At 33.5% G+C, this 16,341-nt stretch overlaps 1 protein-coding gene across 1 annotated transcript; it reads left to right on the forward strand.

Annotated features, from left to right (window-relative positions):
* The first annotated feature begins 3,900 nt into the window (after positions 1–3,900).
* LOC141547024 (olfactory receptor 5G9-like) lies at positions 3,901–4,839 on the forward strand. Its single transcript, XM_074275318.1, has one exon. The coding sequence runs from the start codon at positions 3,901–3,903 to the stop codon at positions 4,837–4,839; it is 939 nt and encodes a 312-aa protein (XP_074131419.1).
* The last annotated feature ends 11,502 nt before the right edge of the window (positions 4,840–16,341 follow it).

A 16,341-nucleotide genomic window follows, 5' to 3' on the forward strand; every position in this document is an offset into this window, starting at 1 on the left:
GAGCATTTGAAAGTTTGCTAAAAGCTCAAAACTTCATAAGGTAGATAGCAGAACAATTATGAGCTCCATATTAGAAATGGTGAAACCGAAGTCCAATGAAATTAATTGACTTTTCAAAGAATACACAATTAGATTGTATTGGAACTCATGTCTACCAATTCCAGATCTAAGACTTTATCCCCTAAAATCTCAATAAATTATATTTCTACAATGTTCTAAGGTTTTAAAGTACTTTATATCAATTACCTATTTTTAACTTTCATAGCAATCTTATGAGACAAATTCTACAACCTTTATGTTATTTTTTTTCAAAAGCAAAAACTGAAGCCCAATCAAGGATCATAGCTAATAAATATTAATGTGTCAAATTTTGATTTGAGATCGGAATTCTTTCCCTTTGAAGATGTATATATGAATTATTTTGCCCCAGACAGAGCAAATATGGTAGTAAATTTTAATGTCAAAGCTGTAGTTGGCTCATAGGATCACATATTTAGAATTGGAATTATCTTTAGGGACTATCTAGTCTTCCCTTCTTATGTTCCAGATAAGAGAAGGATCAGAAAAAAGGTTAATAACTGCTTTGTTACAGAGCAAAACAATATAGTGTAATGGAAAGAATATTGTACTATATACACAGTCTATAGAGTGGGGCTAGTCATTTACTTTAGCTAACTATTACTTTCCACTCCTTGAAAATGAGGATACAACTGAGCATTGTCTACTTCCACTAGTTCTTACCTAAATTAAAAAAAAAAAAAAAAACAACAACAACAACAACAAAGAAACTTCAAGGTTCCATTGAAATAGGAGCTTATATGGGGAACTAAAATGAGTACTGTGAACAAAGAGTGATCCCAAGAGTGTTTGTTTTTGCAAAGCAGTTTGAATATCTTAAAAACAATTCAACAAGAAAATAAAAATTCCTTCAGTTAAAAGAAAGAAAATGTTGCATATTCATATTCAACAGGATCTCTATCGACCAGTTTCAGTTATGAAGATGGTTAAGTCCCATCTAATTAGTTTATCTCCTTAATAACAACTCCCAAGGAAAGGGACACTTGAGGGAGAATATCTCCCCAAGATAAAGGAGATAACACTAAGCTTCTTGGAAAGAAAATACTCCCTTTTTCTCAAAGAAATCTTATGATTCTTCTGTAGAATTGTCTCCTCTGTCTACTGAGGTGTTAATGGGTGAGAATTGAAGGGTATGGGAGAAGAGGTGAGACAGAGACTTCTGAGAAAACAGAGACTGGGCAATTCATTCAGAACCTCTTCTTGTTATCTCTAAAAGGCAAACTATTAAGAATGTAAGTTTTTTTTTTAATTTTTCCTCTCTTTATACATTTTTTTTAATTCAAGGAATCCTCAACATCCTAAAGCATTCAGAATAGTAGGGATAATGTACAATGAAAATGTGTTGGCTTATGGCCGATGAGTTCCAGTACAGTGTTCCATACTGACTCAAACTTGGCATGACCATTAGCCCAAGGATTACTTGTCAGTCAACTGCTGGTCCATTTCATTCCTTGTTTTAGATGTACTTAATTATTTTAAAAATGTCTTTTTGTAGCCACAAGGTACAGTCAACCAAAGCAGAACAAATACTGAATGTGATTTCAAGTTTACAAAAGTAAATGCCTTTGAAATGCTGGGTATTTGAGAAATAGAAAATGGAAATTTTCAGTTCAGCTATCTAAAATCTATCGACTAAACCAGCACTAATCTATCAGCATCTTTCCTTGCCCCCATCCAATAAGCTATCCCTTCTGAAGTAATAGAAATAGCAATGTGATGGCTGTCACAAGATGTCAAGTTCATAGTAAATGTATATAAGCTTATATAGACATATATATGTAAATGTGTGATATATGTGCACATGTATGCATTTATATGTATGCACACATATGAATATATATGTATGCACATATGTGTTACTTGCTCAGAGTTGGTATTTGGGAAATATTTATTTAATTGATGAACTGTCAGAGGATAAGAAGCAGGTAAATGACTTATACTGCTACTTTGCTTCAGAGTCAGGATTTCAGACTCAGACTTTCTTGACCCTGAATAAAACTTCCATTTATAACAGGCTTGCATAAGCCTGAAAAGCATCTTGCAGTTTTCAATTTTGGAATAACAAGGGAAGTATTTTATATTAACAAGAGTAACTAATTTTTACTTAGTACTTCACAGTTTACAAATCAGTTTTCCCATCTTATCTTACAAGATAGACACTCTTACTATCCCAATTTCATAGAGGAGGAAAATGAGGCTGAGGAGGGGTAAATGTCTTGCCTAAGATCACACAGATAATTAATGTTTGAAATCATATTTTCCTATTGTCAAGTCAGTCCTCTCTCCACTACATTCTCTCATGGGGGGAAATAGGAGAAAAACACTTTCTTCACAACAGCACCATGAAATCATAAACCATTTTGTCTTAATTTTATAGATGAAGAAACTAAAGCTGAGAGAACTGTTGTGATATTTTCTAGATAAGGGAACTAACAAGTGCTAGAGCCAAGATTTCAGTCTGTGTGTTCTTACTATTTCCCACAGCACCCCTATTGAAGGGTATTTACTTCATCTGTATTATGAGTTTGGGGTTCTCACCAGAGAAATAACTTGAATTTTGCTCCAGTATATTAGCATTTCAAGGACTCTGATAACACTTCAGAATCAGAGTGAAAATAAATATTTTAAATAGAAAATTATCAGATGGTTTTGTCATTTTCCCTCAATCCTTTCCCAACAATTTGTGAAAATCAATAACATTACACAAAATTTATTCTAGTGAAAAAAAATGCTCCTGTAGCTTTGAACTTTATTAGGAGAAAGAAATATTTAGGACAATGATGCTCCCTATATAAGACTCCTTAGGAGTCACCTCCCAGTGTCCTTGGTTGTGGTCCTATAGCATTCTAACCCACCTAATAATACTGCCATTCCTACTCCATCTTGATTGATTTTTCATCTTCAGAGGATAAAGATAAATAGATATAAATATCCTCTTTTAGTTCTGTATTCTGAACGAGTTTGGGACAGAAAGGCAGCATGGAAGATAAGAGATAGTCATGCATTCAGAAACTAAAAATTGGAATCAATGGCAGTTTCTCACTTACTAATTGAGTAATATCAGGCAAACCACTTCCTCTCTCTGGTCCTCAGTTTCCCCACATGAAAAAGAGGCTCTTGAAGATCCTGCCAGATTATAGATCGTATTAGCTTATAGCTTTGCATGAATTCCTTGGGACCAAGTACAATAATTAAATTTATTTACATCAAATAAACTTCATACATTTTTATAACTTAAATATGTTATCATGTAGTATATCTTTCTTTTATTATATCCACTTACTTTGAATGAGTTTGACAATGAGTTTACAATATTTTAACACATAGTCTTTAATTCTTCATCATAAAACCACAATTTTACTATGTTGGATATTAAATTTATCTGTGAAAAACTAATCTAAATATACGCTTGATTATAGTCCTAAGGCTTTCAATTATATTTAATTTAGGTGGATTCCCAAGCAACTGACAACATAATTTTCATCCAAAAATTGAAAGTCCCAAATAAATACTACCATCACCAAGACAAAAGCAACTCTACCCAATGGTGGTGAATATGTCTTCATAGACAGATTTATACGATTGAAGATGCTGATTCAAATGACAGGGCAGTTGAGTAGATGTGAAATTAGGGTTCCTAGTTTTAAATCTTGACTCCTACACAGTAATGTTCTTAAGCCCAAAGTGAAAGAATTAAACTAAATAACAAAGTATTTCCATAGATTTCCTACAATTTGATCATAAGCATTCTTGAATTAAAAGTCCTGCAATCTCATGGAAGTATATTTTTGTCTTTCCTTCAACAGAAAGGACCAGGAATAAATGGCCAGTGGAAACTACACTGGAGTTACAGAGTTCATTTTTGTGGGCCTGAAGTATCATCCAAAGCTGCAGGTCATCCTTTTCCTTCTAGTTTTATCTTTTTATCTTATTAACATGACAGGCAATCTAGGAATGATCATCCTCATACGGGTTGATGTCCGCCTTCATACCCCTATGTATTTTTTCCTCAGTCATCTATCTTTTGTGGACATGAGCTTTTCATCCATAGTGGCTCCCAAAATGCTTAGAGACTTCTTTGAGGAGAGAAAGACCATCTCTTTCCTGGGCTGTGCCTTACAACAATGGTTCTTTGGGTTCTTTGTGGCCATTGAATGCTTCCTCTTGGCATCTATGGCCTATGACCGCTATGTTGCAATCTGTAATCCATTGCTTTACTCCATTGCAATGTCCCAGAAACACTGCAACCAGCTTGTGGCTATCCCCTATGCTGCTGGATTCATAGATGCCATGATTCACACTCCCGCTGCTTTTCGCCTCCCTTTTTGTGGCCCAAATGTCATTAATCACTTCTTTTGTGACATTTTCCCTCTCCTCTCCCTTATATGTGCTGATACCAGCATCAACAAGTTATTAGTTTTTGTTATTGCTGGGATTGTTGGTACTTTCAGTGGTCTGATCATCCTGGTCTCCTACATCTACATCCTCACAGCCATCCTCAGGATCCAGTCTGCAGAAGGCAGACAGAAAGCCTTCTCCACCTGCTCTTCTCATCTCACTGCTGTCACCATATTATATGGTACCCTCTTTTTTGTCTATGTGCGTCCTAGCTCAAATTTCTCCATGGACACCAATAAACTTGTCTCTATGTTTTATACATCAGTGACCCCCATGTTGAACCCCCTCATTTATAGCCTAAGGAACAAAGAGGTCAAAGATGCCATCCATAGAACCATTGCTAAATTTTGTATCAGGATGTGAATAGTCTACACCAAAAATTGGAGTACCATGACATTAGCATGAGAAGCACATAAGAGAAGTGCAAAACAGAGAGCTATTGGGTACAAGGGAGCAAGTAATCCTTGACAAAGGAAGTCTTTTTGAAGATCACAGAATTACACATATGGAGGCAGAAAGGCCATCTAGTCCAACAATCACAAAGAGAGGGAGAGTGAATGATTTGCTTGAGATCACATAGGTGGTAAGTTATAGAGTGGAAGCTTAAACTTATTTCACATGATTCCTTATTCAGCACAATCATCACTTGAGTTGACATTTCAAAGGGAAATAAAAATTTTCCCCAATAAATAAAAGGACAGAAAATCATTCTAGGCACTGGGAACTGTGAGGAAAAGTGGTACAACATGCTAGAGGTGAAAGGAGACAAAGAATCATGCTGAAACAGAAGGCTTGGTGGGAAGAAATATAAGAAGAAAGTACCAGATGATAAAGGACCTTGAACATAAAACAAAGACTTTTTTGTTTGTTTATTTTAATGTATTTTAATCAATAAAATCAAAGGATAGCACAGAAAGCAGAAAACATTTAAAACATTTCCATTCAACAAAGAGAACTCAATGGAAGCAAAGTGAATGAATGAACTTCACTCTATGGAGCAAATGTTACAGATTCCATTTAATGGCCATCAACATGAAATTTAAAAAATTAAATGCTTACATTCAGATAAAAAGTTTGAGTTGTATGTAGTGTCAACATCATAGTCAATGAGGTCTAAGCAAGGCACAATTATTGCTAATTGAAAATAGATTAAAAGTTCACTTTTACTTCTAAGTATATGCAAAATGGAGTCACTGAATAATAAATAATAAAATGATAAATAGATAGATAGATAGATAGATAGATATAGATATAGATATATAAATGATACTGTAAAGGACATTTTACATGGATTAGAGAAGAGGATGGAGAAAGGCAAAGCAGGAGCTACAGCAAAAGTCTAGGTGGCAGTATTTTTGTCAGGGGAATTGAGAGGAGTCACATCAAAGACACATTGCAGTCAAACAAACTTATAAATGATTGGGAGGATTAGAAAGAGACCTTACCTCATGGTTCTGAATCTGGAAATCAAGATGAAATTGAAAATGGCAAAGTTGGAATTAAAACCAGGTAACTGGGACTTTGCCTCAAATATTGATTGCACAATGCACTGTCCCTTACACCAGGAGGTGCATTTCTCACTGTCTTCATGCATACATCCCATACCAGTGCTAAAAGTTTTCAGGTTCCCAAGCTGCACTTGACCCCACTGGGGTCTTATGGCTGGCATATTTATGCTCTGCAATGCCTTTCCACCAATTTATAAAATATTCTCTCCACATTTTCTCTTTCCATGAACCATGTAGCTAGAAATCTGCTTAGACTGAGTAGATTAGATTATGTGTGTAAGCAGGTGTGAGATCAGCAACAAAATATAGGGTCCCTAGCACCAGTATGTTGCTTTTTTCCCCTCATACTTCAACTAGTAAGCACAACCCTAACCTTATTCCCAGGTACTTTTGACTTCTGACTTTCCTTTCTCCTTTGACTTTAAAGAATCTTTCTTTTTTGTAGTTTAGGTAATTAACATTGGATTTATAGAAAGAAAAAGTAAATTTATATGCTGTGTCTGAAAGTCTCTAACTGTCATTAGCCATGTGGGATTCTAACCCTTTCATACCTTTAACTTCTTTCCTGAGAATTGACCCACTCATCTCCCTAATCCTTTCATCCTGATTGGTAATGCCTTCATTTGACACAATATATTATGAAAGCCTCAATCATGCTTCATTTCTTTCCTCCTGGGCTATGTTCCTGACTGTCCTAATAACCAACTTTCCTACACTACTTCACTGCAGTTCTGGAACTATGTTCAAATAAACTTTGCTATTGCTCCTTAGGGCATGTCAATATGCACCCCAATTCATCATCCCTGTAATTTTTGTCCACTAAAGTATCCGTCTCTGGTCACCCTTTCTCTATGTCTATGGATTTACAATATAAGTTTCTTAAGGATAAAGATTATGTTTGCTTTTATATGGTTTCCGCAGTAGACTGCCACATATCAAGCATATTAATGTTTTGAATTCATTTTTTTTTCATGTTTAACTTCTCTGGGATTCAATTTCTACATCTATAAGAAAAAGTTTTAGAGTAAGTGAAGTCCAAAGTCTCCCCATCTCTAAATTGTTTCCTATGATTTTACAGTGCTTCTTCACATATTCTTTTCATCTTCTTGGAACTCCCAAAGACACCATAATTTTTACTACCCTCTCCAAAGCTGATTTTTCATTCTGACACAGCTCCGGGAGAAGTTAAAATTCTCTTAGCTCCTCATCACCAAGCTTAGTTATTTACTTCACTACCATCATTCAGTAACTATTTCTACTTTAAAACTCACCTCATTCTATCCAAATTCTTGTTACTATCATCTATGAACCTCTATTCACTCTCCCTCCTCAGGAAGTTCAGTACTAAATTTTCAGTCTTCTTTTCTACTTTAAACCTTCCATCCACTGAAGATTCTGACCTTAAAGTTACTCATATGCTAAGACCTCTCTTTCTAATCTAACATCCATTAATAGGAATTTGTCCACTTTTGATCCCCGTGTCATGTATATTTCCTCATTCCTTTCCACAGTTCTACTATATTTGTCCCAAGTTATGGAGCTCCGATTTGGTTTTAGCTGTCAAAGATAGTACCATGGTTGAAATTTTAAGGCAGTAAGACTGATCAGCAAAAGCGTGGGAAACAGCAACTCAATATATCTAAGTCTCTGAAAACTACCTGTTCAAGATGAGGTTTAAATATTTTGAAGTTGTAAAAACTGTAATTTTATTTCTTTTGTTTTATTTTATTTTACTAAAAGGAGAAGGATAAAATACTAAGAACCATAACCTTAGGGAGAGAGTATAGGAAATCAGAAATTTGGGGAAATTAATATGAAAATACTTCTAAAAAAAGATTACCTTGACAAAAAAAATGGGGAAACAGACAAAAAAAATTCTGTAGAGGGAAAAGTGTGAATTTTCTATCCTTATGAGCAATTGTTATACAAACACAATTGGATAGCCTGCTGATTTATTTGATGCTGGCAAAGTACTACGTGAATGTGAATGTAAGAATATATGTGTATATACATGAATGTGAATGTAAGAATATATGTGTATATATATAATGACTACACAAAAATATTTTTATAATCTTCATGACTCAGGTTAACTATAATATGCCAAATGTGAAACTACTAGGAAATTTACAAAGCTACAACAATGTAAAATCAAAAATAATATTGAATTGTTAATCTTTCAATAAAAGTTATTATATCTAACTTGCTAGATTGAAGCATACTTTTTCATTTTATTTTTCTTGTTTATTTTTGCATATGTTTTCTGCAACATAGCGAATATGGAGATTGTTTTCTATTACTTTACATATATATTCATCATAATATTGTTGATCTTCTCAAGGAGTTGAGAAAAGACAGAAAAGAATGAGAGAATTTTGAATTCAATTTTTTAAATCTTTTTATTAAATATTTTTATTTACAAAACATATGTATGAGTAATTTTTCCAACAGTAACCTTTACAAAACATTTTGTTCCAAATTTTCCCCTCCTTTGCCCTATCCCCTCCCCCAGCTGGCAAGTAGTCCAATACATATTAAATATGTTAAAATACACGTTAAATCCAACATACGTATACATATTTATACAGTTATCTTGCTGCAGAAAAAAATCATATCAAGAAGAAAGAAAAAGAAAAACTGAGAAAGAAAACAAAATGCAAGCAAATAACAAAGTGAGTGAGAATGCTATGTTGTGTTCCATACTCTGTTCCCACAATTCTCTTTAATGTAGGTAGCTTTTTCCATCATTGAACAAGTGGGCTTGTTGGAATCATCTCATTGTTGAAGAGAGCCACATGCATCAGAATTGATCGTCATATAGTCTTTTGGTTGCCCTTTATAATGATCTCCTGGTTCTGCTCATTTCATTTAATATCACTTTGTGTAGGCCTCTCCAAGCCTCTCTGAAATCATCCTGCTGATTATTTCTTATAGAAAATAATATTCCATAATATTCATGTACCATAACTTATTCAGCCATTCTCCAACTGGTTGGTATCCACTCAGTTTTCAGTTTCTTGCCACTACAAAGAGGGCTGCCCCAAACATTTTTGCACTTGTGGGTGCCTTTCCCTCCTTTAAGATCTCTTTGAGATATAATCCCAGTAGAAACACTGCTAGATCAAAGGGTGTGCACAGTTTGATAACTTTTTTTAAATTTTATCATTATTGTTATTATAGTGTTTTATTTACAAAACATATGCATGAGTAATTTTCCCAACATTGACCGTTGCAAAACTTTCTCTTCCGAATTTTCCCTCCTTCCTCCCAACCCCTTCCCAAATGGCAGGTAGTCCAATACATGTTAGATATGTTAAAATATATATGTTATTTATATTGTCCAATATATGTATACATATTTATACAGTTATCTTGCTATACAAAAAAAATCAGATTTAGAAAGAAAGAAAAAAACCTGAGAAGGAAAACAAAAATGCAACCAGACAATAACAGAAGGAGTGGAAATGCTATGTTGTGGTCCACACTCATTTTCCATTATCCTCTCCCTGGGTATCGATGGCTCTCTTCATTACTGAACAATTGGAGCTTGTTTGAATTATCTCATTGTTGAAGAGAGCCATGTTCATCAGAATTGATCTTCATATAGTCTTGTTGTTGCCATGTATAATGATCTCCTGGTTCTGCTCATTTCACTTAGCATCAATTCATGTAAATCTCTCCAGGCCTCTCTGAAATCATCCTTTTGTTCATTTCTTACAGAACAATAATATTCTATTACATTCATATACCATAATTTCTTCAGTCATTCTCCAATTGATGGACATCCATTCAGTTTCCAGTTTCTGGCCACTATAAAAAAGGCTGCCACATTTTTCCACATGTGGGTCCCTTCCCTTCCCTTAAGATCTCTTGACTGCTGGGTCAAAAGGTATGCACAGTTTGATAACTTTTTGAGCATAGTTCCAAAGTGCTTTCCAGAATGCCTGGATCCATTCACAGGTCCACCAACAATGTATTAGTGTCCCAGTTTTTCCATATCTCCAACATTTATCATTATCTTTGCCTGTCATTTTAGCCAATCTGAGGTGTGTAGTGGTATCTCAGAGTTGCCATAATTTGCATTTCTCTGATCAATTGTGATTTGAAGCACCTTTTCATATTACTAGAAATAGTTTCAATTTTTTTATCTGAAAATTTTCTGTTCATATCCTTTGGCCATTTATCAATTGGAGAAGGCTTGATTTCTTAAAAATGTGAGTTAATTCTCTCTATATATATTGGAAATGAGGCCTTTATCAGAACCTTTGAATGTAAAAATATTTTCCCAGTTTATTGCTTCCCTTCTAATCTTGTCTGCATTAGTTTTGTTTGTACAAATACTTTTAAACTTAATATAATCAAAATTAATCAAATGATCAAAAAATAGAGATCATTATTGATCTCTAGTTTTTCTTTGGTCACATATTCCTTCCTCCTCCACAAATATGAGAAGTAACCTATTCTGTGTTCTTCAAATTTATTTACACTCTCATTTTTTATGTCTAAACCATGAACCCATTTTGACCTTATCTTGGTATATGATGTTAAGTGTAGGTCAATATCTAGTTTCTGCCATACTAGTTTTCAATTTCCCCAGTAGTTTTTTGTCAAATAGTGAATTCTTATCCCAAAAGCTGGGGTCTTTGGGTTTGTCAAACACTAAATTGCTATAATTATTGATTATTTTGTCCTGTGAACCTAATCTATTCCACTGTTCAACTACTCTATTTGTTAGCCAGTAGCAAATGATTTAGATGAGTGCTGCTTTATAATATTGTTTTAGATCTGGTATAGCTAGGACAGCTTCATTTGCTTTTCTTTTCCTTAGTTCCCTTGAAATTCTTGATTTTTTTGTTCTTCAATATGAATTTTGTTGTTATTTTTATGTCAGTAAAATAATTTCTTCGAAGTTTCATTGGTATAGCACTAAATAAATAGATTAGATAGTGTTGTCATCTTTATTATATTCGTTCAACTTATCCAAGAACACTTAATAGTTTTCCATTTGTTTAGATCTGACTTTATTTATGTGGAAAGTGTTTTGTAGTTTCACTTATACAGTTCCTGACTTTCCCTTGAGAGATAGATTCCCAAATAATTTATACTATTGACAGTTATTTTAAATGGAATTTCTCTTTGTATATCTTGCTATTGAATTTTGTTAGTGAGGTATAAAAATGTTGATGATTTATGTGGATTTATTTTGATTCCTGCAACTTTGCTAAAATTGTGGCTTATTTCTAATAGCATTTTAGTAGATTCTCTAGGGTTCTCTAAGTATACCATCATATCATCTGCAAGGAATAATAATTTGGTTTCATCATTACCTACTCTAATTCCTTTAATCTCTTTTTCATCTCTTATTGCCAAGCTAACATTTCTAATACAATATTGAATAGAAATGGTAATAATGCACAACCTTGTTTCACCCCTTACCTTACTGGGAATAGTTCCAGTTTATTCTCATTACATATGATGCTTACTAATGGTTTAAAATAGATGCTACTGACTATTTTAAAGAAAAGTCCATTTATTCCTATATTCTCCAGTGTTTTTAATAGGAAAGGGTTGGATTTTATAAAATGATTTTTCTGCATTTATTGAGATGATCATATTGGTTTTGTTATTGATATAATCAATTATGCTAATAGTTTTCCTAATATTGAATCAGTTATGCATTCCTGGTACAAATTCTACTTGGTCATAGTGTATTATCATGGGGATGATTTTTTGTAATCTCTCTGCTAATATTTTATTTAAGATTTTTTCATCTGTTCATTAGAGAGATTGATCTATAATTTTCTTTCTCTGTTTTCACCCTACCTGGTTTAGGTATGTTTGTGTCATAAAAGGAATTGGGTAGGACTCCTTCATTCCCTATTTTTTCAAATAGTTTACATAATATTGGGGTTAATTGTTCTTTAAATATTTGGTAGAATTCACATGTAAATCCATATGGTCCTGGGGATTTTTTTTTAGGGAGTTGATTAATAACTTGTTCTATTTCTTTTTCTAAAATGGGACTATATAAGCAATTTACTTCCTCCTCTGTTAATCCAGGCAACCTACCAAACAGAAGCTGCAGCAGAGCATTAGGGAAGCAGAAACACCTGTGCTGTGTCAGTGCTGACTCACAGAAACAAGATTGTGTGATCAACTGTGATGGACTTTCTGTTTTGTTTTTTTTTTGTTTGTTTGTTTGTTTGTTTTTTTAACAATGAGGTGATTCTAGGCAATTCCAATGAACTTGTGTTGAAGAGAGCCATAGGCAGCCAGGGAAAGAATATGGAAACTAAATGCGGATCAAAACACAGTTGTTTTCACTTTTGTTGTTGTTATTGTTTGCTTGGCTTTTTTTCTTTCACTTTTTAATCTGATTTTATTGTGTGTGCAGCATGAATATATGGAAATAGCTTTATAAGAATAATACATATTTAACCAGTAGTGGGTTATTTACTGTCTATGGGAGAGAGTGAGGAAAATAGAGAAAGAAGAATGTGGAACACAAGGTTTTGATAACATGAAAGTTAAAAACTAGTTTTACGTTTTGAGGGGAAAAGCTATTAAAAAGGATTTTGAGTTTCATGACAAGGGTTTATTCACTCTCTGACCATATTCTTACCATATCCTTAAAATCTTGATATTTCTAAAACTTCTAGAATTTTTCCTCAATTTGGAACAACTAAATTGTGACTTTAGATAAGTCCCTTACCTTCTCCATCATTTCCTCTTAAAAAATAGGATGGTAATAATACTCTCCCAAGCTAATAAGATCACTGTGGTGATCTGGTTGCTATATATAAAAGTGTTCTGCAAAATATTCAGAACTGAAAAATGGGGAACCTTATTACTATTAAGGAAATATATGTGATTAAAAACCTTTTCTAATAACAATAATATGATATATTATAATATTACTAAAATATTATAATAATTCATTTTTCTATAGCATTTGAAAGTTTGCTAAAAGCTCAAAACTCCATGAGATAGATAGCAGAACAAATATCTCCATATTAGAAATGGTGAAATTGAAGCCCCATGAAGTTAATTAACTTTTCAAAGAATACACAATTAGATTGTATTGGAACTCATGTCTACCAATTCCAAATCCAAAACTTTACCCCCTAAAATCACAATAAATTATATTTGTACAATGTTCTAAAGTTAAACAAAGAAACCTCAAGGTTCCATTGAAATAAGACCTTATATAGGGAACTAAAGTTAGTACTGTGACTATAGAGAGATCCCAAGAGTGTTTGTTTTTGCAAAGGAGTTTAAATATTTGAAATACAATTCAACAAGAAAGTAAAAATTCCTTCAGTTAAAAGAAAGAAAATGTTGCATATTCATATTCAACAGGATCTCTATGGACCAGTTTCAGTTATGAAGATGGTTAAGTCCCATCTAATTAGTTTATCTCCTTAATAACAACTCCCAAGGAAAGGGACACTTGAGGGAGAATATCTCCCCAAGATAAAGGAGATGAAACTAAGCTTCTTGGGAAGAAAATACTCCCTTCTTTCTCAAAGAAATCTTATGATTCTTCTATAGCATTGTCTTCTCTGTCTACTGAGGTTTTAATGGGTGAGAACTGAAGGGTGAGAGAGAGACTTCTCAGAAAACAGAGACTGGGAAAATCTTGTTACCGCTAAAAGGCAAAATATTAAGAACATGTAAGTCTTTTTTTTTAATTTTTCCTCTCTTTATATATATTTTATAATTCAATGAATCCTCAACAAACTAAAACATTCAAAATAATAGGGATAATGTGCAATGAAAATGTGGTTGGCTTTTAGCTAATGAGTTCCAGTACAGTGTTTTACACTGACCCGAACTTGGCATGGCCATTAGGCAGCCCAAGAACTACTTATCAGTCAACTTCTGGTCCATTTCATTCCTTGTTTTGCATGGACTTAATTATTTTTAAAAATGTCTTTTTATAGCCGCCATGTACAGTCAACCAAAACAGAACAAATACTGAATGTGACCCCAGTTTACAAAGGTAAATGCCTTTGAAATGCTGAGTATTTGAGAAATAGAAAATGGAAATTTTCAGTTAAGCTATCAAAAATCTATCTACTAAATCAGCACTAATCTATCAGCATCCTTCCTTGTCCCCATCCAAGAAGCTATACCTTCTGAAGACAATAGAAATAGCAATGTGATGTCAGTATCACTGAGATGTATGAAAACAAGATGTCAAGTACATAATACATGTATATATTTTTATAAAGGCACATCTGTAAATGTGTGATATATGTGCACATGTATGCATTTATATGTATGTACATGTATGGATATATATATGTGTGTGTGTACATATGTGTTACTTGATCAGAGTTGGTATTTGGGAAATACCTATTTGGCTGATGAACTGTCAGGAGATAAGAAGCAAGTAAATAACTTATACTGCTACTTGTTTTCAGAGTCAGGGTTTCAGACTCAGACTTTCTTGACCCTGAATAACTTCTTCTGTTCCTTAGAACAGACTACACATCTTGCAGTTTGAGATTCTGGAATAACAAGGGAAGTATTTTAGATATGTATTAACAAGAATAACTAATTTTTTCTTAGTACTTAACAGTTTACAAATCCATTTTTCCATGTTATCTTATTTGTTCCATATAAGGTAGACACTCTTACTACCCCAATTTTATAGAGAAGGAAAATGAGGCTGAAAAGGGGTAAATGACTTGTCTAGGGTCACACACATAATAAATGTTTGAAATCATGTCTACTTAGTGCCAAGTTCACCCCTATCTCCACTACATTGTCTCATGAGGGAAAATAAGAGAAAAGCACTTTCTTCACACCACCACCATGAAATCGACAACATAAATCATTTTGTCCTAATTTTATGGATGGGGAAACTAAATCTGAGAGAACTGTTGGGTTATTTTCTAGGTGAGGAAACTAACAAATGCTAGAGCCAAGACGTCAGTCTGTTTCTTCTTACTATTTCCCACACCACCGCTATTGAAGGGTATTTACTTCCTCTGTATTATGAGTTCTGGGTTCTCACTAGAGAAATAACCAATGGGCAATTACTAGAATTTTGCTCCAGTGTATTAGTATTTCAAGGACTCTGATAACACTTCGGAATCAATTGATCACTGCACTCAATGAGTAAAAATAAATATTTTAAATAGAAAACTATCAGATGGTTTTGTCCTTTTCCCCCAATCCTTTCCCCAAACTTTGTGGAAACCAATAGCATTTCATAAAATTTATTCTAGTGGAAAAATGTTCCTATAGCTTTGAACTTTGCTAGGAGAAAGAAATATTTAGGACAGTGATGTTCCCTACATAAGATTCCTTAGGAGTCGGCTCCCAGTGTCTTTGGTTGTAGTCCTATTGCATTCTAACCCACCTAATAATACTGCCATTCTTATTCCATCTTGACTGATTCTTCATCTTCAGAGGATAAAGATAAATAGATATAAATAACCTCTTTTAGTTCTGTATTCTGAACGAGTTTGGGACAGGAAGGCAGCATGGAAGACAAGAAACAGCCATATATTTAGAGACTAGAAATTGGAATCAATGGCAGTAATTGGGTAATATTGGGCAAACCACTTCCCTTCTCTGGGTCTCAGTTTCCCCACATGAAGAAAAGGCTCTTGAAGATCCTATCAAATTATAGATCATATTAGTTTATATCTTTGCATGAATTACTTGGGACAAAGTACCACAATTGAATTTATTGACATCCAATAAGCCTCATACATTTTTACAATTTAAAAATGTTATCATGTAGTATATCTTCCTTTTATTGTATCCACTTGCTTGTGGGGTTTGACATTGAATTCACAATATTTTAACCCATATTATTTAATTCTTCATCATGAAAGCACAATTTTATCAGGTTTGATATTAAATTCATTTGTGAAAAAGAAATCTAAATATAGACTTAATTATAGTACTAAGGCTTTCAATTGTATTTAATTTAGGTGGAATTTCCAAGCAACTAACACATCATTTTCATCCAAAAATTGAATGTCCTAAAGAAATACAACCACCACAAAAACAAAAGCAACTCTCCCAAATGGTGGTAAATATATTTTCATACACACAACTTTATAGGGTTGAAGATGTTAATTCAGATCACAGGGCACCAGAGTAGATCTGAAATTAGGCTTCCTAGATTTAAATCTTGACTCCTATATAGTAATGATGTAATATTAATATTCTTAAGACCCAGTTTTTTTCATCTGCAAAGTGAAAGGATTGCACTATTTAATAAGGTGTTTCCACATGTTTCCTACAACTTAATCATAAGCAACTCTTATATTCAAAGTCCTGCAATCCCATGACAATATATTTTTGTCTTTCCTTCAACAGAAAGCACCGGGAATAA

Source organism: Sminthopsis crassicaudata, chromosome 6 (genome assembly GCF_048593235.1).
Source record: "Sminthopsis crassicaudata isolate SCR6 chromosome 6, ASM4859323v1, whole genome shotgun sequence".
Classification (NCBI taxonomy): domain Eukaryota; kingdom Metazoa; phylum Chordata; class Mammalia; order Dasyuromorphia; family Dasyuridae; genus Sminthopsis; species Sminthopsis crassicaudata.

Excerpts from the sequence above, each read along its gene's own strand:
- LOC141547024 (XM_074275318.1), top strand. The coding sequence starts at position 3,901 with ATGGCCAGTGGAAACTACACTGGAGTTACAGAGTTCATTTTTGTGGGC.